Source organism: Caloenas nicobarica, chromosome 3 (genome assembly GCF_036013445.1).
Source record: "Caloenas nicobarica isolate bCalNic1 chromosome 3, bCalNic1.hap1, whole genome shotgun sequence".
In the NCBI taxonomy this organism is placed as follows: domain Eukaryota; kingdom Metazoa; phylum Chordata; class Aves; order Columbiformes; family Columbidae; genus Caloenas; species Caloenas nicobarica.
Window position 1 is genome coordinate 49,969,026 of NC_088247.1, and position 27,830 is coordinate 49,996,855.

The 27,830-nt window shown below is 41.1% G+C and overlaps 1 protein-coding gene across 1 annotated transcript in view; it reads right to left on the reverse strand.

Moving 5' to 3' along the window:
- Positions 1–26,415, reverse strand: part of LAMA4 (laminin subunit alpha 4) — a 100,169-nt gene extending 73,754 nt beyond the window's left edge. The window contains exons 1-2 of the mRNA XM_065630716.1: positions 25,823–26,415; positions 3,112–3,213 (exon numbers count right to left, since the gene is read on the reverse strand). Of these exons, the coding sequence (XP_065486788.1) occupies positions 3,112–3,213; positions 25,823–26,023 (303 nt within the window). The 5' untranslated portion in view covers positions 26,024–26,415. The remainder of the gene's footprint in view (positions 1–3,111; positions 3,214–25,822) is intronic.
- Between the last annotated feature and the right edge of the window lie 1,415 nt (positions 26,416–27,830).

The following is a 27,830-nucleotide window of genomic DNA, read 5'->3' on the forward strand; positions in this document are numbered from 1 at the left end:
ACTGAGAAAATTACATTAAAAATCTGAAGTCTAAAATAATTACAAAGAACTGGTGTTTCTTCCTCTACTTCCTCTACATGCATCACCAGATAATGTCTTTGAAATGAAGTGTTATTTGCCATCTCTTTTGTATTATGTCATAAATGGAGCTTACATTGTGCTGGCTGCTCTTCTAACACTTGGGTGATTTTCTATGTCAACAAAATGGACTGAGTGGCTCTTCACTTTTAATCACAGGACCACATGATTGATTTCTGCACCTGTTTTATGTGGATGTCTATGCAAGAAGGGCTCTGTCTGCAATAATTTCTTCTGTCTCGTTAGCTAATGAGATTGATGATTCATTGATTATGTCCTTCAATAAGCTTTTAAAGACTTGCAGATTTGATATACACTCTATGAATAAGCTGAGAGAAGTTTTGAAACAGAACCCTAAGATGGATACTTATGTCAGCAGAAATTAAAGATGTGCGTACTTTACTCTAAGGTATTGTTAATAGGGGTTTGATTTTATTTGATTTCAAATTCAGGGCAGGGGCCAATGAAAATTTCATTAGTTTGTATGCTGTGGGAAATACATTTGCCAAATTGATTTGGGAGATTTGCATAATATGATGGTCTTAGAGCACTGTATGGAATCTGACCCTTACATTTCATCCCTTTTCACGTACTTTTTTCATTTTCCTACTACCTCATTCATTTATTCAGTTCTTATAGTTTAGTTACTATTTAAACTATTAAAAAAAATATCTAACCGCTGAACACAGTGTTATTATAACTTTCATGTTGTTTTCCATCTTTGATAGCAGTGTTAACTTTCAAAATGATTTTTTTTTCATGTTTAAATCATTCTGTTGTGTGAATAAACATGCAGCCATAGGAACTTTTAACTTTGGGGAACATCGGTTCTTCTAAAGAACTCCCCGCCATATGGGTACATACTCCTTTCTGCCCCAGCCTCAGCCCCAGCAGGCTTTGGCCAGATCCGTTCCTGTGTTTCTCCAGAATAGTCCTTAGGGAAGGCTGCTTTGTTCACTGATTCTAATACAAATAACATTATCAACCGTCAAGTCTCCTTTTCCCAAATTACTTGCATTCATTCATCTAACATGCTTCTTCCTGCTGTAATTCAAGTTATATTTTTATTTCTCTAAGTTTTTCTTCTCCAAGGCTTTCTCAGTCACATTTTGCAGTTTACCAATTTCATCAGGCTTCCGATCTTTCCTGGAAATTTCGAAATGCTCAGGAAAGTCCCGTTACTGCAGTTCCCATGGGCATCTCTGGTTCTGTTTTATGCTATCAAACCTTCAAAACCCCTTTTCCTTCTGTTCTTTCCCTCTCCCCTTTCACTCTTATTTCACTTAAGCCTTTTCACTCTTCCTCTGTATTTAGACGTAAGTGACCTGAGCTTAATGGCTTCTTAAATCATTCAGATAAGCTATCAAATGGTTTATTTGAACTGAAGTAATAAACTCGAGTTTAGCTCTTCCATTTGTTCTTTACTACCTGGCTGGTTCTGAGAGTTTAGTATCCCAGAGAAACACCAGTCAGGAATGAACATAAAATTTCAGATTATTTCCTGCTGATACAGTAATGTGGTTTTTTTTTTTTTTCCTTTATTTTTGCCCAAACCCTTGACATTGGCCTTATTTTTGTAGAAGACAGGAAACAAGTCTTCTGCTGTGTTTGCAAACTAAGGATATAAGCACTTCTCTACTTCATATACTCCAGAAACTCTCTGGTCACCAGAAGCAGACATTTGTCAAGCTCTCTCTCTTGTTCCCAGGTCTTCCATTGGACATTTCCTCTTTGGCATCATTGTGAGTTGACACTAAGAGGACAATCATCCCATGAGCAAAAGTCTTGTGCATGTGATGGAGAATAGCTGGGAATGCCTGGCAGTGTAGAACCACTTCTAAAATTTAATATTAAACCACTAAGCCATTATGTGTTCTGCAGAAACCAGCCAGTCCTAAGCACACTGCAGTGGTGAAGCCGTAACAATTGTCTCACTGTCTTCCTCCCACGGGAATAAAAATGGTGGGAAATACGCCATGGAGCACGGCTCTATGTATTTGTATAACTGAAAATAACTTGATAGAGGCTGCAACAATGCAAAGTATGAGAATTTTATCAGGCCATTTTATGAAGAGACAAACTGAGGGCAAAGATTTATGACTTGTCAAATGTAACACATGGCAGAGCAAGGAGCTCTGGGCTCTACTCCTGCTTGCAAGGCTGTAAAGAGTACACTAGTGCCTAGCTCCTGCTATGTGCTTCAAATAAATTACACTGTTAACTTCCACCTTTTTTTTTTAGTGTATTACTGCTCTGATTGCCCACTAGTAATTAGAGTTAATTTTACTGGACTGATTTTTGCTCTGGAGCTACAAGTGATCAACTGCTAATACTAAGTCACAGATTTCTGAACGAGCTGATACTGAGTGAGACCAAACATGTGGGAAATTGTAATACTACCTCAGAGTTCAACACACTCTTCCCTTGGTGTATTATTTCAACCTCCTCATGTTGTTCCTTCACAGCAGGAGGCTGCCATGAAGCAGAATTACTATGAATAACACATGTATATACACTCACAGGGGTCACTCACCATTGTAAATTGTTTACATGATATACAGCACTGTATTCATAAAGGGGAGAATGAAATGTGTTTGAATTTATACATTTTTCTCCAGGGATATACAAAACTCTTTCCATATTTCTGATGGACTAAAAATTTTCTCCAGCATACTGACTCTCACAAATACTGCATGCAGGAAGTGTTCTGAATCTGCAGAGATTATTTAAGTAAGTGAGAATGAAATTTGGCCAGGATAATCTTATTAATGTATTGATCTTGGCCTTACTTAAAATTGCCCTTCAGCAAGAAGCTCCTGTGGTACAGGCACTACTTTTGCTGTGTATTGAAACTGAACACTGGTGTTAATAGAAGAGTCAGACCATAGTTTGTTGGGTTTGCCTGGGAAATATTTCCTTTGCATGAAGCCTCATGCAAGAGTGAAAGAAGGTGAAAGGGTTCATGTTATCAAAAAAAAGAAAAAAGTACTGTTATTTAGTGAGGGATCAGCAGAGAAGTCAGGAATTCCTTACCACACAGGTTCCAGATCCATCAAGACATCTGTTTGCATTACCATTGCAGTTGCAAGGAGAGCATTTTCCTGAGCTGGTACGGTAAAATCCTTCTTGGCATCTCTGCAATGAAAAAATAAAAATAAAGTATTTCCTATGCACAAGTATTCAGAGAGTTATGTTTGGCCGAGAGGCAGGACAAAGCAAAAATTACAACCATCAGGTCTCCCCAGAGCATACTGCACAGCCCCATCATCACAGACCACACACGCGCTGCTGAACTCGAGTCTGATCTTTCACTCTCTGCCCTGGTGCTGCTTTTTTGCCTTACAGTATTTAAGCTGTCAGCATTCCTGCCTGTGTCCTGCTCCTGGCCAGCAATGGGTGCCTGCCTGGGGGTGAAGAGCTGGCAGATTCTTGTGGCGTTTTGTGGTAGAAGATGATTTAACTAGAAATTATGGTCCTTATTCAGTAAAGAAGGTGTATTTGTAGGAAAATAATAACTTTCACTTAAAAAAGAAAAGCTTTAGAAAATTTACGTCAAAGCTTTGATGAGCTTTGGATGAAGAGCCTAGAGGAGACAGAAACATATCTACAAAGATCAATGCTGTTCTGACTGAAAGCTGGCTGGCTGCTGTGAGGCCTGCCAAAGCAGGACTATCTGTCTGTCTGTCTGTCTGTGAGGCTGGCAAGATGTGCCAGTGATAACCTGTTATCATTCCGGGAAGTAACCAGTCCCTGGGAGGTACAACCATTCTTCAATCATTCTTCACGTGACATAATAAATAAAGCGGGAAAGACTGCATGAAAGATAAAACTTCCTTGTTTCTTAAATGTGTGGCTGTGCCTGGTGTATATAATTTAGTACTTTTGATAACTTACCAAAGCTTACCAAAATTAAACAGAAGGTTGTCAATATCTAAACCACCTTCTTTAAAATACTAGTTAGAGCAATAATATAAGGAATCAGAAACACAAACAAAGCTATTAATATGTCCCTCTAAGACTGGAAAATAAAATAAAATGAAATAGGATAGTTTTTGTTTTATGTGTTACATGTAAATTCTTGCTCTTCACTAAGGAACTTCTACCTCATTACGCAAAGCTGGTGAGATGCAGAGGTTGACCTCAGGAGCAACCTCTGTTACTCAGGCAGCACCTGCTCAACCTGAGCAGCCTCCCTGTGTCACATGTATTTTGTTAGATCCGTGCAGACTCATGAATTTTTGGATCCTGAATCTCTTACCCTTGATTAACTTTTGCAATGTTGTTGTTGCAGAGCTGCAGGAATTATTTGCCACACACCGTTTCTGCTAGCATTTACAAACATTATCCCTGAGGTGGCTGTCAGGGCCTGAGAAATGCCAGGCTCTCCTGGAATAATTTTTGTGCTGCCTCTACAGCACTTTGTATATTGTCTGGCTCTTGAGGTCACTTTCCCTTGCAAAAAGTGGGAGAAGTGGGAAGATCAAGAGAATCAGAAGGATATGATTCTTCTTCCATTTGTATGAGCTATGAGTCTTCTTATTATATCGTAGTGATCTAGTTAGGACTATATTTGATTTATATCCCACTCTTCCTCATTTTCCTGGGCTGCCCTGAAATAAAGGATGATTTCTTTTCTGCACTGAGCCAGCCATTGCTTCTCATGCCCACTGTAAGCCATGACATGAACAGCAGATCTACAACATCAAATGGAGCACTGCACAGTGATACCTCCACTAGCTGTAAAAACTAGCCTGTGAGTAATATTGCCAAATGGCTCTGCTGGTGGCTGTGGCTAATTAACCCCCGCACAGTGCTATGGCCATATTGCATCTGGGACTTGAACTTGTACATCTGCAGGGTGCTGAAGCTGTGGAGCACTTGTAGCAAGAGCCAGCAATCCCGAGATCCATCTGCATGTTAACTTCCATTCTCAAGGGTGGGTGGATACTTCTATCCAGCCAGATAAGCTGCTTGTTTAGAAAATAATGTGTCTTATGAGATGACTAACAGCAAGCTTTAAAAATGAGGTTTACAAATGAATCATTAATCCAATCTTATCCCAGAGAGCTCTGAGAAGCTGAGATGAACATAAATGGAAAACTTGGTTGCCTTTACCATTCTTACACAGAGTATTTTATTTGGTTTGCTTTGGAAACACTTTCTTACATAATAGCTCCTAGGAGGAAAGGCCTTCGTATCATAGCCACTTTGGGACAGCAGAACTACTATCTATTTGTGCTGCTTGTTTCTTTCACTTGTTTAGTCTCAACACAGAGCTGTAGGACTGGGTCCCACCAGACTGAGGATTTCAGCTGAATGATTACGCCACACACTGTGGAAGGGAGATATGTAGTTTTTAAATTGAAAACAGATTCTTATCCCAGAGTCTGTCTTGGCAATACTTCTATCCACCCATACAGATCTAAGGCATGTTACATTCTCTGATGCCCCTCTACTGGTGGGTGGTCCTAGTTGGTCCATTTGTGTCTGCCCAAAAGCTTTCTTGGTTCTGCAGGTCTAAGCAGAATCATTTTTTACTTATGGTAGTGAATATGGGCAATGGAAATATTTGAGTGCATGTAAAGGTGTCTGTGCAAATCCTTTGGTCAGCCATAAAGATCACTTCCTTTATACTTTAACTAAGGGAATGCATGCATTGCAGCAGTGAGTGGGCTTTCATCTAGTCCACTCACCTGCAGTAACAACTCAGGTGCAGTTCAGTGCAACCTCACTGGTGCCAGATGTACGGGCAGGATTGTACAGTCTTTGTTGAAGTCCACTGGGAACCAGTTTACCTCCTGTTCTGAGCAGATACACTTCCCAGTTCCTCAAGACATCTGCCTCAGTTTTGGCTGCCTCTGCTATTCTTGCTATCAGAGCCTTTCTTGCAAATGAGGTGCAAGGTCCTAAGTCACCTGGTTATTTACTGGCAACGTTTTTTCCCCACATTATTTAAATCATCACAAAAACTTGGAATGTGCTGATGCTTACCATTTTAATACAGTATTTTAAACCATGGGTTGGATCTATTTAAACCAAAAATGAGATATTGACAATCAATGCTATGAGGGAAGTGGGAATGAGGGGAAAATGGGATCCAGATTTTCTCTTTTGGGTTCAGGAGTTCTCTCAGGCATTCTCAATTATTCTGTTATATTTTTGTTGCTCCTTGCCCTACTAGTGATAATGGAGTGATTGGTTAGTTGTTCCAGGGTATGAGCCAACATCATATTTATAAAAAGAAGTGTCAGAGTGTTGAGCTAATTGAGGGATTCAAAAGGCCGAATGTTCTGGGAGTACAAAATAATTGCACACAAGCACAAACAGGTCTGGAACAAAATGGAAATACCCTCCCTGAAAAATCGTTATGCAGGCAATTGAGTGAGGAACATTTCCATCCACTGTCTCTTTCTGAAAGGTGAAGACAATTAGTAGGCCAAAATGCTAGGTCTGCATTAGCAATTATGTCTTCACAATTATTAGATTTTTTTTTTTTTTGCCCAAGGGACAAAGTTTGTTCCAGTTCAAGCTAAAAACTCCAATCTAATGTGGATCTTGCTGAGCTCTTGAAAATCTTTTACACCCGTGGTGCCTTTATTTCCCGTCCCCTTCCATCTGGATTTAATTATTACATTTCTTAAAAACAAGAACCAGCTGCAGTGCTGAAAGCACTGTTGAGCCTGCAGTCATATTCTGCTTCTTCAGCCCCTTCTGCTGGTATGGGTGCAAGATGGGATTGAAGGTGGAAGACAATCCACATACACAGGGTATGAGTTTACTCTCATATTATATTCAAGAAGTTCCACTGATTTCATTGCAGCTGCTCCTGATTTGCACCTAGGTAACCGAGGGCAGAATCAGGTCCCTGTTCTTTCTGTGCTGCTGGCTGGCAGTAGTGGTGTGACCGTGCTGGGGTGGGTATGTTTGCTGTGACCCTGCCTCTGCTGGCTTGCTTTCCCAACAGAAGAGTGCCGTGCTGGGAACATGCACAGAGTGTTCTCTGTGGTTACATCTGCATCAGCCAGCTGAAGGAGGGCAAGGCATGGTTTCAGGCACTGGCTTCTGATCATCCATGCTGACTGATGGTTCATTTTCTGCCGTGATTTTGCTCTTTGACAGACTGTGATTTTTCCCAGCAATGTCCAGGCATAGCTCAGAGCATGGCTTCTGTTAGGATGTATTCCCACATGGCAGTCTGCATAGGACTGCTCTTTTCTGGGCAAACGTGGAGAGAACTTCAGCATGTGGACATAGACTGTGTTACACTACTTGACTAGGAGGTCCCCGCACTGCTTTATTCAGTAATTCAGATGTAGCCATTGACTCTCTCATCTAATGGTAACAAAACATGGCATGTTTCTTTAGTTAGAACTGGAAATTGTGACTTTCTTTGAATACATAAACACACAAAGGATCTCTCTCTTCCACATTTTATTGTGGCTCCCTTGGATTCACACCAGTGTTTGTTATTTCCAGAGTTCTCTCCTGAGTGCTGAGGTACATGAATGGATGTGGATTCAGGGTTAAATGGTCTTCATTAAGACATTTCAGCCTTTGTTATATTCATTATACTCATGCCTACCAGTCTTGGACCAGGGATCTCATTACATTTGATCCAAAACAAACCACAGGAAAAAGACGGTGCCTTCCTCCCGGACCATTGTAAAAGAGGAGAAAGCTAGTGCACTTGGGGAACTGAATCTGAAGAACAGCACTCGAAGTAGCAGTCGTGGCACATCACCTGCCAAGTCACTGCTAACTTTAGTGTCAGCTGAGACTTGGTTGTAGTGGCCGGCAGTGTTGTGCTCTTTGCTGATAGAGTCACAAGGTGTGCTTCCTTCCAGGTCTGAAAAGGATCCTCAGTGAGCTGCATGGATGTTCAGACATCAGGGCAAAGATCAAACATGACAGTATTACTTAGTGGATTCTCACTTCAAAGGTCTGTTAAAGATAGTAAAAGTGAGTGCAACCTGGGCACAGTTGAATTCTCTAAACTCATGGGCTTGTGATGAAATGAAAATTAACTTAATTAACCTAATATCCTAAATCTATCTGCAAAAATATAAAGAAGTTCTATCCTGTGTCATAAAGACCTGTATGTTGTGTAGACGAGTGTTTTTTTGATGCCAAGAGGCAAAACTGCACTTTTTTTGTTGTTGTTTCTGGCAGCCCCCACACGTTAATTTTTCATATGCCAAGAGGCTAGGTAAATGATTGTACCATGATTTGTGGTGTGCTATCCAAGTCATAGTAACTGTTCCTGATCATGCCTTTGGTGGAAGAGAATGAAATTAATTCTCATTATCTGTTATCTGCTGATGGTCAAGAACATACATAGTTACCTCTGGCTAAGCTGACACACCACAACTTGTTCCCCTGCTTTATCTTGATGGTGTAGCAAGTTCATTAGACATATAGTTTCATTTTGAAAAGATTTTTATGCATTTGAGATTCCATTTTTCTGCAGTTTGACCTGTTCTGTAAAAGTGGTAACAATTTTGTCAGATGACCTGTACTTAAGAGAGTTTTAGTCTGAGAACTGTAAAGTCTGGTGTGACAGGCTATCTTTCAGTCAAAACATCTGTGGAGAACTGTGACAGATATTATGAATTATTTGCAGAATAGTATTTATCACTTGACATAAATTGATTAACAGTTTCAGAACTGTGAGACCCTTGGAAGTCCCCACTGTCTCTTATGGAGTGAAAAGAAGAATAAAAAACAAACTCTAGTTGAATGTTATCAAGCCCAGGGAAAAGAAAATAGAAAAATGTTGCTCCTCTGATACAACAGGCATCATATCAGCCATAGATACCCGTCAAGCTAGGACACACAGGTAAATAAACCCCAGGTTTTTCATGTGTTGATGAAAACCATCAGACACATTGAGTGGAGCAATGCCCCTTCTTGACAGTCTCACATCAAGCAGTAATGTTTTTCTGGAAGGTATGGTTCCAACAAACAGAAGTTTAGGACTCCACATAATGCTAAATCCCTGAAACTCTACATCTTTTACTCTACAGGGGTGAGCGGATACTCTAAACATCTTTCACCCATTTTAAAAATCTGTGTCTGAAAGAGAGACCAGTCTGCTGGAAGTGCATGGCATTGCCATGGAAACAACAGCCCTCTGCTCCTTGGGGACATTCCCAAACCCAACCAAAACATGCTTGCTTTTGTTTATTTTTTTTTTACGAGCAGTATTTGGAATTGGCAGCCACAGTTCTGAGGCCTTTTTGAAGATTGTTTGCTTAGGCCAACTTGAGATAAATAGCCTACTGCCTTTCCCAAAAATAAAGATGTTTTCCTGCTTGAATATCTCCCAGTACTTTCATTTATGTAATTATTTATTAGGAATAAGAACATTAGACAAACAAGTCTGGGAAAGCAGTCCTCTACTGTACATTTGATGTTCTCCCATTTTTTCTGATTTCCTCAGAATAGATAGGACTCTTTTCTGAAGAGCATCTTGGTCTTCGTCACTTACAGTAGGGTCTTTGCGTTCAGAAATACTCCATCCCCAGCCAAGCACTCACAGAAAGCACGCCAAATTTTCAGCATTCGTCAGATCCCACTTGGCATGTCTATGTCAGCCATGAAGACAGGCCCAGGCGGAACCCCAGAGGACCTCCCTGCCCCAGATGCAGCGCTGGGCTAACACAGCTGTGGCCATGCTGGTGCAGGGGCATCCTGGCCAGCAGCCTCCGCAGCTGGACGGCAGGGCTGTGTCTGCAGGCAGCCCGAACCACAGCAGGCTGGGAGTCATCAATGTGGAGACACCCACATGGGAAGAAGCCAGCTAGACACTCTTTGTATGGTTTAATTCTTTCTGTACTATAACGTGTCTAAAGTAGGTCAGCTGTGCCTATTGCTCTCTACTGACTGCGAAGGGGAGCTTGGAGGGCTAGCTCACGTGCCTGTGCTGCATACAAAGTCTGAGGAGATGAAACCTTTCGCACATGTCAGGTGTGCTATGCTGTGCAGAAGTGTCCAGGTTACAGCTGCTGTGACATCAATCTGTCCAAACTGGTGGACACCCTGTACCTTTGGAGAAGTACAAAGGGTTCTGATGGTCTGGTCCGCCAGTGAGTATGTTCAGGTAGAGAAAGGGGATGGAAACCTTTGTGACCAACAGGTCCCAATGATTCTCTTTCCACATTTGAGTTAGGTTTATTCCGGCCAGTTCAGAGAGTGATCATGGGATGCTTCCCTTTGTCCAGATAGTGTCTTCTCTGATATTTACAGGTAGCCAGCCAAGGGAGCTCTATTATATCACCCTGTACTGGTGCAACCTTCCCCACTGAGTACTTGTGCATTCGAACATCTGTAAACAAAATATTATCAGCCCATCTCTGAAATGAGATTTTCCTGCTTTGGGAGGCAGACAGCATACATAGATGGTAGGACCTTTAATAAAGCTATAATTCTTAGGAAGAGTTTTAAAATACCACTGGACATTTACTATCTGGAAATCGATTTTATTGCTGCTAGCAGCTCAGTCCTGCTTCAACTTGATGGACAGCATAGAACATATTTAAGAAAGAAATCTGTAAGAAATTATTATTAAGACTTTCTATTGACATCCAAAATACTCGGTGCTCACTGCAAACAGTGACTTTAGTTCTAACACAGGCCTGTGAGATAAAGATTATCCCATTTTACAGAGAGCAAAACTGATCCTGTCATCGTGTTAGTCTTCTTGTGTTCATTCCTGACACAAGTTGCAATTAAGCACTGTAGATAAAGCAGGGAAGAGGAGCTCTGATGCTGTGAGTGACTTTGACAATTTGCAGAGCTGGTGACTTGCGTAAAACTCCCTGAATAACTATGCAGCTAAGCTCTAGCACAGAAAGGAGCATCACCCCATTCTAAGGATGTCTCCTGGTTCCCTCCAAAAGGCACACTTTTTACTTTGCCAGTCTAGGATGTAAGTAAACAAAGTGGACATCCTAGCTTAAACCCGCTCTGGATAGGCACAAACTGTATGACTTATCATACTTGGAAAGCATTAACTAGAAAGCAATCTTCTGTACCTTGGACAGACATATGAGTCTACTTCTGGTGTTCCATTCAGCAAGAAAGTACTGAGGACACCAACATGACTTCTATATCAGCTTTTCAGCTCAGGACATAATTGACTTCCAGTACCTTTAAACATCGACTTTTAAAATCCAGACTACCAGTTGTAGACTGATCATTTCTTACTCCTTGGGAGCAAGCTAACAGACGTTTCAAATTCCTTAGGTCAAAGACATGTTATTCATAAACATAGACACAAAGATTTAATTCTTCTTCCATTTGCTAGGAACTTTATGCAAAAAAAAAAGAGCTATGATAACACTGCTCTCCACTGTCCTGACTCTCCTGCCTTTGGTGATCTGCAGGAGAAACCCCCTCCATTTGTTGCCAAAACACAAAATCCAAAAGATGTACAGTATGCACTGTGTGCAACTGCAGCTCAGTGGTGGCATGTGCTGCTGGTGAACAACACGCTCAGGAGTCCTGGGCCCTTTGGCCTCTTATACAGCCACCAGGCACTTCACTGACCACGGTAAAGGTGCTTAACTGCTGGAGACTAAATTTTGATTTGACCATTCAGCATGTGTAGTATTTAGGAGTATCTTATGTCTTCAGGGGGTCTCAAAAATGTGTGTGTACACGGGAGGGGCAAGAGTTAAGTGGGGGAAAAGTATGTAGCTAGATTTGTTCTGCAGGACCCTAGTGCTGACTCAGCCATGCTGGTTGCTGCCTTGATCCCAGAGGACCGGATGGATTTGCGTGTTCACTAGAAAACCTATGAACTACATTTACTATGTAGGGTCAGAAGATGGGAAAACTTGTATGCATTTCCCCCTTTTCTAAATGCATAAGCAGCTGTACTGGGCCCATCAGAGAGTCAGTTTGCCAGACTGATAGGGTGTTTATTAATTAGTGCTCTGGTTTGAATGGTCTACACGGACATGCCTTTAAGTTATGGAAATGGAAACCTATTTCTGGCACTGGATGAACCACCAAAAGCTTTTATTCCCATCTCACATCTTACCCAGCCAACATTCCGCTCATCCACACAGTGCGTGATGCTCAGGTCTACTTCATGCTGGAGGGTGTGGGTAAGGAACTCTCTGGTGCTATCTCACCAGCTCTTGCTAGAAACACTTCTGTACCAAATATTGACTACAGCTGAGAAAACCTGTTAAGTAAGTTTTGGGATGAATTTAACTGATAAAGAGTAGAACTATGTCTCCAGGAGACAGTACCTATTTTACAGGTCCAGCAGCTCATGTAAGATACCTGAGCAGTGTGCATCAGCAGGTAATCTGCCTTTCCTATTTGACCTAACTAACCATGAAAGACTGTCTTGCCACACTTCATAACCAGAAGATAACAAACCACTGAACCCAGCATCAGATACTGCCAGACACCCCTGTATGATCTGACTCCTGATTTGTGTTTTCTGAAAGGGTAGGGCTGCAGTAATAACTGCATGAAAACGGTGCTTGTAATATTATTTGCTGTTTTGTAAATTATTTGACATTTCTCCTCTTCTTCACAGCTTTTATTCTCATCTGTTCCACACATGAACACTAGATGACTGTTCACAAGATCACCAGCAACGTGTAATTAAGAAATGCAGAGCTAAACTCTGCATTTTTTCCCATAATACCTACTACAGGAGAAGCTTGAAAGGGTGGTCTCTGTCTCTCAACAGCTGAAATGGCTGAGATAACAGACTGCTGTATTTAAACACTGATTTTTGTTACTCTTCCAACCCGCCAAAAGGATCCATCTCTACAACTACATTTGATCTAACTTCAGTAGACCATGTGGACAAAGGATGGATCCTATGTGAAGTGTACGACTTGGGGTAAAATTTGTCTGATTACTTTCTCTCTGCTTTGTTTTCTTCTAATTCTTTGAGGCAGGAGAGAGATATTTCTAGAAGGTGTGCTTGTGCTCTTTATATACAAGTATTTGATGACAGCCTCAGTATTGTCCCAACTGTCATTCATATCCCTGCCAGTTTTTTACGATCTTAACTATGCAGTTGCAAATCATTTGCCTATCAGTTTATTCTAGTCCTCCTGTCCCCCAAATTTGACGGATTTGAATTTGGCAAGGGAGAAAGAATAATCATGTGGATAGAGATTTGTACAGTTAAAAAACATGGTAGGTACTTGTAGCAAGAAAGGCTTTGCTGGAGACAGCATGTTCCAATATGTCAATTTATATATAGTGAGGTATTGATTAAATCCATGGCTCCTCAGATTATATTTATAGTACACATTCACTCTAGTTTTTATTTATAGGTTACCTTTTAGTCTTGTCTATATTATGTGTCTCTCTTGTTGGCAATGAGGCTTGAATGTCATTTAGAGTCTTACAGTAAATGCCAACCAGATGAGATGGTCATTCATTGGCCCTTCTTGGGGGAGGCCTCTGTACTTCTCTTTGGCTGTTTCTATTAATGGAGCATCTGATGGGTTGTGGATCTCCACCTGCCTCCATTGGCTCCCACAGCCCTTCTGCTGTTGCCTTGTTCTCTACTCATGCTCATGTCCTCCCTGTCCTGCTTTCCATTTGTCCTTCTCCACTTCGACTTTCCCTGCACCTGGTTCTAGTCACTCACCCTCTTCAGGATCTACCCTTCACCTCTAATCTACTAACGTCTTCACAGCAACAATTTCATTACGTTAGTTGAAATTAACATAAGGAAAAATATTCCTTCCCACTGAACAGATGAGAAACTTGTCACCTTTTTTTCTGTGCATGAGCTCCTCTGTCCTTAACTATGTTCACAAGGATATTGGGTCTCAACAAAACTCATGCTTATGCTCATGTCTTGTGTGACCATGAACCTTACTCTTTTCGTTCAGTTTCTCTATCTGTAAAATGAAATAATGACCATGGTCACACAGAATCACAGAATGATTGAGGTTGGAAGGGACCTCAAGCAGGGCCACCTAGAGTTGGTTGCCTGGGACTGTGTCCAGATGTACCCAGTGTAATCCTAGATTACAGTGTCCCAGATGTACCCAACATAATCCACAGCAATGACACAAGTCAACAGCTTTGTGTCTTTTAAGGGAACCAGTCAGAACCACCAGGAATAATGAATATCCTCACATGGGATTTGCTTTCTTCAGATGTCTGTGGTGAATATAAAGCTGTTTCTGGACCTAAGAGTTCCAGTATTTTTAATCTGGTCCTGAAACAACTTCTTTGTCTTCCAGCTAAACAGTCATGTTTTAAAGCCATTTGTATATTTACACAGCACCACTCGGAGTTGTCCCGTCTTTCCCTTTTCTTTTTTTCCATCCTTTCTAAGGGATAGACCACACTCTGGTATTTGAGGGCAACCTTTATCAGTGACCTGTGAGGACTTACTGTCAAAGCATACCAGATATGTGAAAAGGAATAGTCAAAGAGGGTAAGGAGAAAGAATTATATTTCAGTGTTAACATTTCACATGAAAAGTTGAAACTAACTTTGTGGGAGAGCTTTTAAGATACTTAAAGAAAATCTGTTTTCTTCAGTTCATGAGGAAGAAAATATGAATACGGAAAAATCTATATGAGTTTTTTTTTTAAAGTATCTTTCAGGGTATTTGTTTTTATTAGATACAATGACTAAACCATTTTCATCTACTTGAAAAAAAATGAAGACCTGGAGCTCTTACTGAAGCTACCAATACCATTAGTTCTGCTGATAACTTTCCCTTTTAACCCGCCCTGCTCATTTCTCTTAGTTCATTACACACATCTTCCTAGACTAGGTCTTGACTATGGAGGAGGTTGCTGTGAGTTCTTTGAACCATTGTGCTAAACTATAACTAATTTTAAAAATAAAATGTCCTTGTGAATGCCTTTTCTAAGAGCTGTCATACTTCACTCTATCTTAAGTTGTCATTTGAAGAAATAAATGGATTTCAAGTTCCCAGACCTTGAGTAACAGCAAATTCAAGACTGTCTTCATACTTAAACCTATAAATTACTATGAAGGGACATTTCAGAATGTTTTTTGTCTTTTCCTGGAGAATGAGGCTTTCAGAAGTTAGTGACTGACATGTTGGCCAGACATGCTTGACCATCAAAGTCATTAGAAGGAAAGAAAGGCAGAAGTCTTGCTCTACACTGTGAAGTACTCCATAACATGCAGAGAAAAGCAGATATCTGCTTCGAAATTTTATTTCTTCTTCATTGATTTTTTCTAAATTTGTCTGAGCTTTGGAGCCTCACAAACCTAGAGAATTAAAAACAAACAAGATTGCTCACCAGCTTCCCCTTAGGCCTCCAAGCTCTATTTATAACTTCTATGAGCCTTCTTTACCTCTAGTCTACAGTATCAAATTCTTCAGAACTAGAATGGTCACATTCTAACTATTATTACTGGATAAATTAATTCAGTGTGTGACATCATAGCTAGACAGTTAATTACCTTATTTAATAGGACACTACAGCTGTTGGAGAGCTGTCTGCATGCAAAAAGCACTCTGTATTATTCACCATTTCAAGGACAGAAACCTCATGCATATTAACCATTTGCAATTTCAAATTTATTTTTAAAACTGTAAACATTTCTGAGAGGAACATATTTTTTAGCTTAGTCTCCAAATCAATATTCATGATAGTTTTATAATAAGTACCCTGGTGTAGTACATTAAATTCCTGTGTCGTTCTCTTAGATTTCTGACATTGTTAACTGTGAAATATTTATTACTTCCAGTACTCCGCTGATGTTGCAAATTAGGAATTAACCAGAAGTTGATGAAGAGTTTTGGGCACGATACTGGTAATATTTTTTTATCCACTTATCCTGACAGGTATCTCAGTTCTAATTATAGTTAATGAGATTACAAACTGAAGCAATTATGTGAATTACACAATAACAAGCTTTCTGTTTTGTTATTTAGCTTGCAAAGTTAAGGAAAATTCTTTCTTACTGAAACAGTCATTCAGTGAAAACCCCCAATATTGTTGCACATACTTATTTTTTAAATTAAATTCTAGGATGAGATAGGTTCAATGAAAATTAAAGCCTCACTGAGTGCATTTGCCACAGGTCTGGGCAAATTAATATAATAATGGGGTTTTCTAGGTAAGTGATATGAAATGCCCATTAAGGCTGCAGTGGTGTGTTTTTGTGAAGCTCAGTAATTTGAATCTTCAAACATAAAAAAAAAAATAAAGCAGTGACACTGGTTTTGAATCTGTAATCTTTTAAAGTAAATGAACTGTGCAACGGGTGATGAAACAAATTAAACCTTATCTTCTGTTACTAGTGTCCTTTTGTCATCTCCTGTGTGTGGATCTCAATTTTGTCCCTTTTTGTCTGCATCTCTTGTGATGCTCCCACCTCAGAGCAGAAGCCTATGGCTGGTCTGGAGCTGTGCACACAGAGTCTGGCCAGTCTGCAGCTGCTAAAGAACATATCTGATGACTGAATTTAGTCTGGTTTTCCAACTGCTGCTGTGTTAAGCAACAACTTAACACTATAGGAGCTCCATCATTTATATATACGAAGATGTTGAGTTTTCCTGAGAATTTACTGAAAAAGTTGTGATTGACTTAAGCAAGGTGGGTAAAGGTCCTAACTTAATAATAGCCTAATTTGAAAATTTAATTTGTTTTCTTATCCTTGACAACTGGGAATATTTATGTATCACCTGAGGATCTTCCGAAACAGAAGTTTATTTTTGATGATAATAAAGAACAGATTATTATGCTGATGGAGACCATCTTCTTGAAGTTTTAGACAAAGATCTCAGAGACTGCTAAAACTAAAACTATCAAGACTTAAACCAGCTGCTCCAGTCCTAAGTAAAATCCCACTGGTGGGCAAGGCATGGAACAAAAGTTACCTCTGTTTCTCCCTGTTGTATAGCAGAGCTAAGAGATGGAGGGAAAGTTAATATGGTTAATGGCACAGGGGTAATCTCCAAACCAATAAGCAAAGCAGAGTGTGGACAACAGGGAAAAATGACAAGGACCGCCTCCCCCTTCTTCATCCCATTGACACTCTGTGCTTTTTTTCCTTGACTGGAGTTGTGTATGCCTCCACTGTAGCAGTGACAGAGGAATGATGACTCCCGAAAAACAAGGAGTAGCTGAAAGCCAGATGGCTTTACGCAGAGCAACAACATTATCTAGTACCTTGACTAAGTAATTGTATTTGATTTTTAAAAAATTTCCTGTGTTGAAAACGTTTCCAGACTGTTACCCCTTCCCCAGTCCAAGTGGAAAACAAAATGCCATTCAGCAACAGAGGTGGAGTTGGATCCAACATAAACATTTCTCAGCTAGGCATTCTCCATAGAAGTGCAGAGTCATTTTTTCCATATACAGTGGGAAAGACAAAGCCTCTGCTTAAAAGGCATTCTTATCCAAAAAGGGGAGGGCTAAAATGTTTTAGCTGTCTGCAAGCTGGCTAAGGATTAGAGATTAATACTACCCTCTGCTCTAAAGTGCTTATTAATGCAGACACTAAGTAAAAACTTACTTTTATAGATGATCACTGTTGGAAATAGAAAATCTGCAACTGGAAAGGTAGCTATTTGGTTTTCCTCTTTCAAACAAAATGCAAACTTTATTCAAGGAGAACATTTTGCAGGAAAAAGGATAAATAATTGTGCATAGTTTCCTCATTAACCACCCTCCACCCAGTCCCCACAAAACGTTCACATGAGATTTGGGTACTGAGTCATACTTTCTCCTCCTGAGTTCCTCTGATAAGTGGCAAATAATCAGTTGACAAGCTACAGTGCTCCCTGAGAGATTTCCAGATAGAGATAAAAATTTTCAAGGGATTAAAAAATAAAAGTGGTCTTTAAAGTAGGTACGACTGTGCTTGTGGGACACATAAAGCTGAGAAGGTAAATCTGAAGCTTCCTTTGACTTCCCTTTTACAGCAATTCCCACCCCCCTCAACCCAGATTGCTAGTATTTATTCATTTGATCTTGCAGCTCTTTGAAATGTTGGAATCATGATGGAGACATATAGCGACCCACTTGACCAAGAGCAAAGGCATCAATTTAAAACCTGTTAGCATGAAACACAAACCATGGTGTGAAAAACTTGAAAGATAGGAAAAAGAGCTTTCATTCACCACTGCATCCTAAGGGTGGCCCAACTGTGGACAAAACAGGCAGCTGCTGGGGATGGCTGACGGGAAGATGTCATGTTTCTGGGCTGTTCTCCCAGCACAGTTTCCCCCTTGGGAGTGACAGTGCTTTGTAAATGTGAGGGAAGGGAAACAGCTCAACATTTATACTACAAGCCTTATCTCCAGCATGGAGGCAGGCAGAGGCTGTGCTCTGAAAGGAGAGAGGAAAGCCCAGAGCTTGGGAGAAGGTATAACCTGCCCTCATCTCCCACTACCTCTCTGTCCATGGCTTGTTTCATCACAGGCATGGTCTGATAATGAAGAAATTAGTTTCTCGTTGCCTCAAAGAGGGTGAAGAGTAGATGCATCAAGAGAAAAAACCCCATCCAGTCTCTTTCCTTGTGTCTCACAAAAATCCCTTGCTCAAACCTCTGCTTCCAGCGGACTTGGAAGTAACTAGCTGGTGCTCTAGTGATGCTGTGGAGCCTCTGCAGACAATCCTCCCCATTGACAAGAAGTAGGGAGCCACAGAAAACCACAAACCTACAAAAAGCTGAATATGGCACTCAAAATCCCCCTGACCTTAAACCATGTCTAGACCTTCAACACCTGCCCGTCTCCTGCCTTGAATGGATCTGTGCCAGGTATGGGTGCTCTGGAGATGTTGCCAGCCCTCAATGGACCAGGCTGTATTAGCTTTGCTGAGGCACCTTGGTACGTAGGACTTTAGCAGGTGGAGTAGGAAGGGCTGCACTGCGTTTTGCCCTGCCAGATATTTTTCGTTTTTTCTTTTTTTGGATGCTGAGGCATATTTTCTCTGGACAAATGCTTGCTTCCACAGAGCGCTTTTGAAGAAGGGTCCCTGGAGCCAGGAGGCGGGAGCGCAACACAAAGGAGTCATGAATGGCAGGCTCTCTGTGGCTCTCCATGGGCTGTCACTCAGGCTCCATGTTGGAAAACCACAGTGGGAAACCCCAGGACATATTGGCCTTGCATTAGCCTTTGCAGAAAAGAAGGCTGCTCATCTCTTGCTGCTTAGAAGGCCTTTCATACAACAGTAACAGGATGCATTTTTAGGTGGTAACAAGGTACAACACAGCCTAGAAATGATCCAGTTCAGTTGCTGGTTCCTTGTGCTTTTTCTTTTACCTGAAGCCAATGGTGAAAGGTTGGAGTTAATTTTTATTCATTTTTGCTGAAAAGACAGAGTCAAACACTGATTCAGAGCCTTGCAGTTTCAGCTAAAATGGCTATTTTTACAGATCATATTGGAAGTTCTTCATAGAGTTTTTTATTCAGTAATTGTTAAATTATGTGTCAAATTAACATTCAAGTGTGCCAGTTCTCCCCATGCTCCCTAGTTTCCATATGTCATAACTTTAAAAATAACATTTTAGTTCTTCTTATGGTCTTGTAAACTTGGAATAGACATTTCTAAAGTATTTTTCACTACCCTGTGTTATTCTTTGGTTCATATTTTGTGTCTTAGTAACTCTCGAATGCTGGGGTTTTAGCATTTTTTCTTGGTGATTTGTCTTAAAAGAAAAAAAGGAGTTCTAGTATTTCTGAAATATTTATTTTAAGAAAATAACCATCTAAAGAATTGCACAATACAGCTAAATAGGAATGACAAAGCCAGATTGCATTTCTGGTGTTTTAGTCAATCTCTGTTTGCATTGCCAAATACACACTGTATGCATCCTGAGTGATAGTTAAGGAAATCTCTCTGAGATCATTTAATGAGAAAGAATTGGATTTCAAAAACTGTGAAGCTCTAACAGCTTTGTATATAGTACTATTCAGCAATTGTTGAATCTTGCATTGGGACGCATAATTTAAACATCCCAAGCTCATGGTGGTGTCTGAAAATGAACTGGGATCAGATCCAAATGTTCAAGAAGACCAATTAAAATATAAAAAACAAGAGTGTCTGTATTTTGGTGTTTGAAATATAACTCCAGAAGCAATTTATATATTTTCACTAGCTGGTTATATATTACCCAGAAACTAGACCCATTTTGCACAGTTCTGGAACACTGGGAGCTCTAATTGTTATCAGTTTAAATCAGCACAAGTTCTCCTTCAGAAACCAATTCTTTTATTGCTTCTCAAGCTCCCTGGAAAAACTAGACTTTTAATTCCTTCTTTGCTTCCCATGTCATGAATAAGAGTGGGCATGAAGCGCCTTTTATTTGTTTTCACAGCCCTGAATAAGCTTTGGGGCACTTTGTTGGTACTTGCCCAAAACTTTGTGGGAACTCACTGCAGTGGGTTTTAAATTGCATTGTTCTAGCGGGTGCTTTATGCACCTTCTTGAAATGGAGAACATTTTCCACTATCCATCTGTTCTGTCCTGTGTTTCCATTTGCTTCACCTTCCTATGATTTAAAAGGTTTGGGGTCTGGAGGCTCTACTCCAAACAGCTGATTTTCATTAAAGTTTTGATGAGAAACTTAAGCTGGAATCACAAACATCTGCAGTAAAACTTCCTCTCCACTAATAGACATTTCTCAGAACACAACCTTGTTGTACCAAAAAAACCCAGCAGTTAGAAATCCAAATTGCCCATTATGGGAGTTAACCTAACATAACCTCAAGGGTCTGAAATCAATTCATTTAAAGATCTACTGTTTTAAAGGTAGATGCATTAGCTTAAAAGAATATAAAGGTTTCTGTCAAGCTAAAACTTTTTTTGGCTCACACCTCAGGATTAGGTCTTCTGCTTCTTCTTTTAATGCAAGTTTGTTTTGAACAGATTAATGCCACAAGTAAGGATCAAATTGTGATTTCTCTGAACATTCTGCAAGACTTTCTGTTCCAACCTTCATAGGAGAAGGGGTGAAGGCAATTTGATGATAGCTTGAGTCTTTGTTAACAAGTAGCTGGGACTTACGATTACTCTCATTTTATATATTTATTGTGATCTGCTTTAGAGAGGTGAGTTTGTCACAGGTCCTGTGCGAATTATCGTTTTTTGCTTTAGAGAACCAGAAAGAAAGCACCTCAAAAACTGTTTCTTGCTTCTGAAAATTCAGATCAGCAGCTGCTGGTAGAAATCAGGTGGGAAAAATGATTGTCAAACACGTCATTTTAACAGGCAAGCTCCAACAGATAATTTCTGCCTCCTGCTTTCTCTTACATTAAATGGTTAATTTTGCCTTGACGATGATAATAATTTCCTTTAAAGGACTTCTTTTGCCTCTCTGCCTTTCCCCTGAGCCAAAAACACTGATGCTGGAAACAGTTTTCCTCTTCCATCTGTCCAACAACATTGTGCCTTCTTTCACTCTGGGAATTGGCTTCCTGCCCTGCTCCAACTACTCCATTTTTTTCATTAATTTAAGGCTCTTGATTATCTCATTCTTGCTCTATTTTTTTTTCCTCTTGTTTGTCTTCTTCCTGCTTTAGTTTTCTTCCTTCCCTGCACTATTTGCTGCACTATTTGCTTCACTTCTTCTTTCCATAGAGAACATTTGAAATTATCTTTCCTTGCTTGGCAAGTGTCTCCACGGAATATCTGTCTTCCCTTTCTTCCACTAATCCTTCCCACACTTGTCTCCTGTATTGGGCTCTCCTTGCTATTTTGTTGACCTCATGTAGTCATTTACATCAGAATGAAATGAGTCTTTTTCTGGATGTCACCTTACATTAACTTTGCATTTAAGTGAGTGACTGCACAATGTGACTCGCAGGTCATCACTTGCCACCCTCTCTAGTATTTGAAGTCTTGTACCATTGTTTATTCTCACCTTGGTCTCTGTAAGGAACTTTCATCCTACTGGGAAACAAATTCTACACCCATATAATTAAAACCATAATGTCAGTGGATTTTACAAACACAAATGTTGACAGTGGCAGGCTTCAGGCCCAAATGGTAATGTATGACCTGCTTCTTATTTTAAAGTTGTCAGTTTGACAGTGGGATATAACTGTACTCAGAAGTTACTTCTGGTTTTCAGTTTTAACTCTGAGCCTCTACAAAACTGCAAGCGTCTCACCACCCTCTTCCTTTCTGCTGTGTCCAAACAGAGGAACTCCAAACCAAAGAATTCTGATGTTTGCCACTCACTCATTTGCTTTCATTTTTTATGTCTGTCAGTTTAAAATCCTTTGCTTCCATCTCTGATGAATCTTCCTTGCAAAATATTTTAAACTATCCTTATTTGGAAAAATCAGCCTCTGAATTAATGCTGCCAACTGCAGCTGGGTTATGCTGGTGAGCTTGATCTAGCGCTTAGTGCTCACTCTCTTTCTTATTGTCTCTCTATACACACCAGGATTCGGCAATGTAACATGTCCCCCACACCCCCTTATTGTCTTTATGAGCCAAGGAGCTTAATCATCCTAAATAGCACACAAACAACTGAGTACTTGAGAGTGCTTTTCATATTAATCTGCCTCTTGACAGACAATCCAACACAACCAGATAAAGTCTCCGATGCTTAATTATCTTTGAAATTAAAATTTTTAACTAGCTTGTAGTCTGAAGTGGGTCACATTCAGTTTCCAGTTGTGGCATATGATGAGACCTTCTTTTTTAGACTAGCAAGCCTATAATTATTTTTTTTTATTTGCCTGTGTATGTGCTTACACAATAAGTTCAAAGTTTTTCCTTAACCTCCCTCTAAGCTAAGCAGATTGGATTGTGGAATCTCTCAGCTATCCTCCAATTCCTAATACAGTAATGCTTCTCACGATACTTTTCTGAATATTTTTTGTCAATTTATAAGCATTCTTCTTGAAACAGAGGCAGAAACCTAGATACATTATTCCATGATAGTCACTACCAGTGCTCATTTTGCAGGTAACGTTACATTTCATTGAGTGGAATCTAGTCCAGTTATTTTAAAATTTACATTTGGTGCCCCAATGTTTAGCTAATTAATAAAGCTCTCCTGAAGAGAGTATCCAACATAGACTTTACAGAAGAAGCGGCTCCATTGAAAGCCTCCAGGGAAGAGAGCTCGGAATTAGAGGTTTAAAAAACCTGAAATTTTAAACCATTTCTCCCGGTTCCTCTGGGTTTAGGGTTGCCAAACATGGGAAAGGAAGAGGAATGGAAAACTGAGAAATATTCACTAATATGCATTTACATTAATTGGGACCTCCTATTCTTCCATAGATTCATAATATCAAACTCTTACAAAGATTTAAGAGCATGCCACCAGTTACAGCTTGGAAACCCCCACCAGCACTGTTTCAGACCTTGCACATTTCCGAAGATGTTGCGTAGGGCAGAATCACGTGCGAGGCAAATCCTGACCAGCACCTGCCCCACATGCTGAAACGTCCTGATTTCTGTCTGCCCTGATATGTGCTCCAGCTTTACAGCGACGTATTTCATGTCAAGGTTGACTGGCACCACAGTCCACCACAAAGCCCCATCCCTGGCTCTGTAACTCTGCCTTGTAAATCCGCCTCCTTTGTATAATTTGGCACTATTCAATGTGACTAACAGCCTCTGTCTGCTTGGGAGAGCTATAGGCCTGAGTCAATATTTAGATGAAGGAGCTGAATCAAACCACACTGTGTAAGGGAGTTTACTCTGTGGTTCACTGTGAGCTGCGGGTTAAGAACTCGGGCTTTGAAAGAGGCTAATTCAAACTTGCTGAGATAAACCCTGTTCCCAGGGCTGAGGAAAGGGAGGTGGGCTGTGGGAGGGGGAAGCTCTCTGAGGACCAAAGAAAATGTTCCTTCCTTGGCTGAGAGACTACCAGACAATCACTCTCGGGCCCCTACATCAAACTCTGGGCTTAGAGATGGTTCTTCAGCTCTTGTTACCAGCTATGTACATGGATCAATAGGTAAGCAGGTTCTCACTGTGACACAGCCATCAGCTCTATCCCAAAAAAGCATCCTCTGGGCCTCCTTGAAAATTGCCGTGGAGTTGGGCCCTGAAATGCAATAGTAAGGTAAACCTGCAGCTAGGAAAGGGGCCTGAAATCCTGGCTCCTTCCTTATGAAACCATAACATCTGACAGCCAAGGGCCTTGGTGTGATGAGAGCAGCCAGCATCTTTCATTTGTAACATGGGATCCAGAGTCTAAATGCTGCCATTGCCAGGACTGAAGTAAACTGCTGGAGCAAACTCCAGTTAGTGAGGCTATTATATTGGACTGTACAAATTAACCTTTAGGGAGGACTGAAATGGGTAGAGGAGACTAAAGTTTCATTCCTCAGCATGACTTTCCCAAGGTGAAGTCTACTATATTAAAGTGAAGCAATGGAGACAGTGTCTTTGGGAAAACCATACTACACGGTCATATCCAGAAAGGCTAATAATCACTTAAGGCCATTATCCTGTGAAAAGCAGCTACGAAACCCATCCAGCTCTTAAATCATGCATTTCATTGAGGGACTTTCCATGCTGTAAGCAACAGGTGGCAATGCAGCTTCCAAAGGCTGATCCCAGGCCAGAGGAGAAGAGCTGTACATCCCACGACATGGAGCCCATCCAAGCCTGGGATGGCTCCTGAGAGCCCCTGTGCTGAGCAGAGCAGAGTTTAGGCTCCAGTTTTCTCACACAGGTCATGTTTCATGCTGAAACCCTGGCAGGGTGGGCAGGCAGGTGGGAAACCCAGGGCTGCCCAGCTGCTTGGACCTGCTGCAGTGGTGGGATGAGCTCTGCCCAGACCCACGGTAACCCTGTCTGTCTGAAGGGCTTTTGCACTTGTTTCCATGGCTGTTAGTTCTGGCAATTGGAGTGTAGGGGGAAAATTAGCTTTGCAATATCAGAGATTGCTATCTTGATATTGTCACAGTGACACGCTGTGCTAATCTCTCCTGATTTTTAGATGTTATGCCAGAAGAACTACTCTTTCCCTTCCCATGACCTTATGTAACTCAATTTGCCTCCTACTTTGCATCTCCCACGCATGAGATATTACTGTCTCCCTCTCCCAGTGTATGCTTGAGTAATTTATTGTTTTCTCAAGCTGTATTTTTCAGTACACTATTCCCAATGCAGCCTTGCTAGAATGAGGAATATCAACCAATTCCAAAACACAGGGGTTGCAGGGAAATTTTCCACCATCAAATTTCTTCTCAGACCTCTCTAATTTCATTTGTCCCTAATCCTAACCTCATACTTTTTGGAAGTCTTAAAATCTCTGCAGGTGTTTTCTCTGCAGGCAGTTTCCTTCATGCATTTGATTTATTATCCCTGCTCTCATTGCAAAAAGGAACTTCAGATTGTGGCATTCAGAGGCAAATGCACAAAATACTATGGTACAGAGTTTGCCACCAAAAGACAGACTCTTTCTGGAAATGTAAGTGAATTACAATTGCAGGAACTACAACAAGGCAAGCAGAAAAGTGTTGTGACAATTAACCCTTGTAAAATAGGTCTGTTTGGACAGGCCTGTTTAGTTATGTTGGCATGGAAGTCAGAGACGTGCTAAGCCAGCCTCACCGCAAAGTACAGCAGCTGTCTGCTCACAGCAGGCAGGGCATGTGTACATTTTGAAGTCTGAACTGTATCTCTCCAGTCCCGAAATGCAACGTCTCAGACCCCCAGCAAAAAAATCCTCCAGTATCGCTTTAAGCATCGAATGATTAAACTAACATTAACCAGATGGGAGCTTCAACACAGACAGATGAAAGCAGAAAAGCGCAGACACTAGAGAGAGAAGGGAGTTACCGTACCTCAGCAAAAGGCACCCAACTTCCAGTAGCTACTGCCTGCTGCTGCCCTCTGATAACAGTGGCTTCTTGCGCGCTGACCGCTGAGCTACCTTCAATGTCAAACTGAAAAACGCCTCCCCCACTTGAGGCTGTGCTGGAGGAGAAGCATCTCAAAAAGAATAATATAGGAGAAACGAGGGGCCAGGCGGAGATCAAAGCCATTTCCTCCCCTTACATCCAGCAGTGGTCTTCTAGCGGCTCAGTAATTGTTTACCCTCTTCTGCAATCAGCCCCCCTTGGCTTAGTGGTGCCTCAGTTATTTTAACTTTCTCTCAGCATTCAGTTTCCAGATGTGGCACTTCAAGGACGTCTAACCAGATCCTGATTTAAATGAGTAAAAAAAAAAAAAGTAAAAAAAAAAAAGTAAAAGAAGGGAAGAAAAACGCTTTTGCTGCCTCCCTCGTTCACTCTCTGTGGCTGTGGCTCCTATTTTTCCCCAGAGGCTCCAGCTCAATAACATACAGATGGGCAGTGCTTAAGCAGAGAGTGTCAAACAGAGATTGTATTCCAGGAAAGCACCGCTGGCTCCCCAGCCACCTTATCTCCCCCTGTCAGGATACAGACTGACGCTCTGCTCCGTGCTCTGGCTTCCTTCACATGTTCACATCGTTCCCTTTTTTACCTTTCGTGTTGAGACCCTCCCACTCAAACTTTGCTGTTCAGAAAGTGAGGTCACACTTTCCTCCCCTCAACCCCCACGCCACCCCCCCACAACTCCATCCGACCGCTCCACACGGAGCATTGACTCTTGTGACTGTTTATTTTTTAACATCTCCAGTTTATTCAGTGGAAGGCTGAAAGGTGCCAAATTTATTTAAAAAAATGCTAGACCACCCTTTTCTTTTGGCATGGGGGAGGGGAGGCTGGGGGTGGGAGGAGGAGGAGGGAGGCAGCCTGGCTGTGCCATGGGCTATAAGGCTAAGTGGTGTCTCTAACATACTTCATTCAGACCTTTTCCCTCAAGCCCACCTCTCGGCTTCTCATTGACTCGTGCAAAAGAATATAGTTCACTGCGATTTTGGAAAATGACTTCATTCCTCAGACTCATGAACTTTTATTTACAAAGAACATCTTGTATTCCTTTTTCAAGAGATGCTTTGTGAGGCCCTGGTAACAAGGCTTGCAGTGTGTATATGAAAGCGAGCTGAATATATTGCCCACAGCTGACTTAATTTTATGACTACAATCTCAAAAAGACAACACAGTAACCCTCGCAAGGTTTTGTGACAAAGTCAGGGTATAATTATACCTATGTGAACCATTCCAGCCAAGGGGTCAGCACCCCGTCCCTCACCCGTCCTGTGGGCCAGGGTTTGTAGCACCATTGGCCTGTCAGGCTTCATTCTTAAATCCTAACAGGAATTGGCTTATCAAACTTCATTCTGGGAATAGATTCCTTGTTTTTCCCTCCCTCCCCTCTCTCCTATCTGATCGAAGATATTATAAACCAAGGAGGCAGTCAGTATAAGGGTAAAATAAAGTGTTTTGGTGATCTGTTAACTTCTGCACAACTGTAGGCACAGCATTGGGCCCATAAATGCTGTACAAATGTCATATAGTCACTATAAAGAAGTTAACCTCCAAAAAACTCTGCCTGATTCAGAAGTGCTGTAGCTGAGGAGGTAAGGCCACTCAAGCTTGTGAGACAAAGTACTACAACAACAGAGGAGAAAAAGCTGTGCGACCCAAGGCTATGAGATTCAGGACCAAGGCTTGTAGGAAGAAATATCTGGATGGACACCAGTGACAAGTGGTGTCATTCAGTGGTCCATAATGAGACCAGTACCATTTAATATCTTCATCAATGGCACAGACAGTGGGACCGAGTACAACTATACAGAAAACATCAAGCTGAGTGGTGCAGTTGACATGTCTGAGGGACGAGATGCCATCCAGAGGGACCTGGACAAGCTCGAGAAGTGGGCTCGTGTGAATCTCATGAAGTTCAACAAGGCCAAGTGCAAGGTCC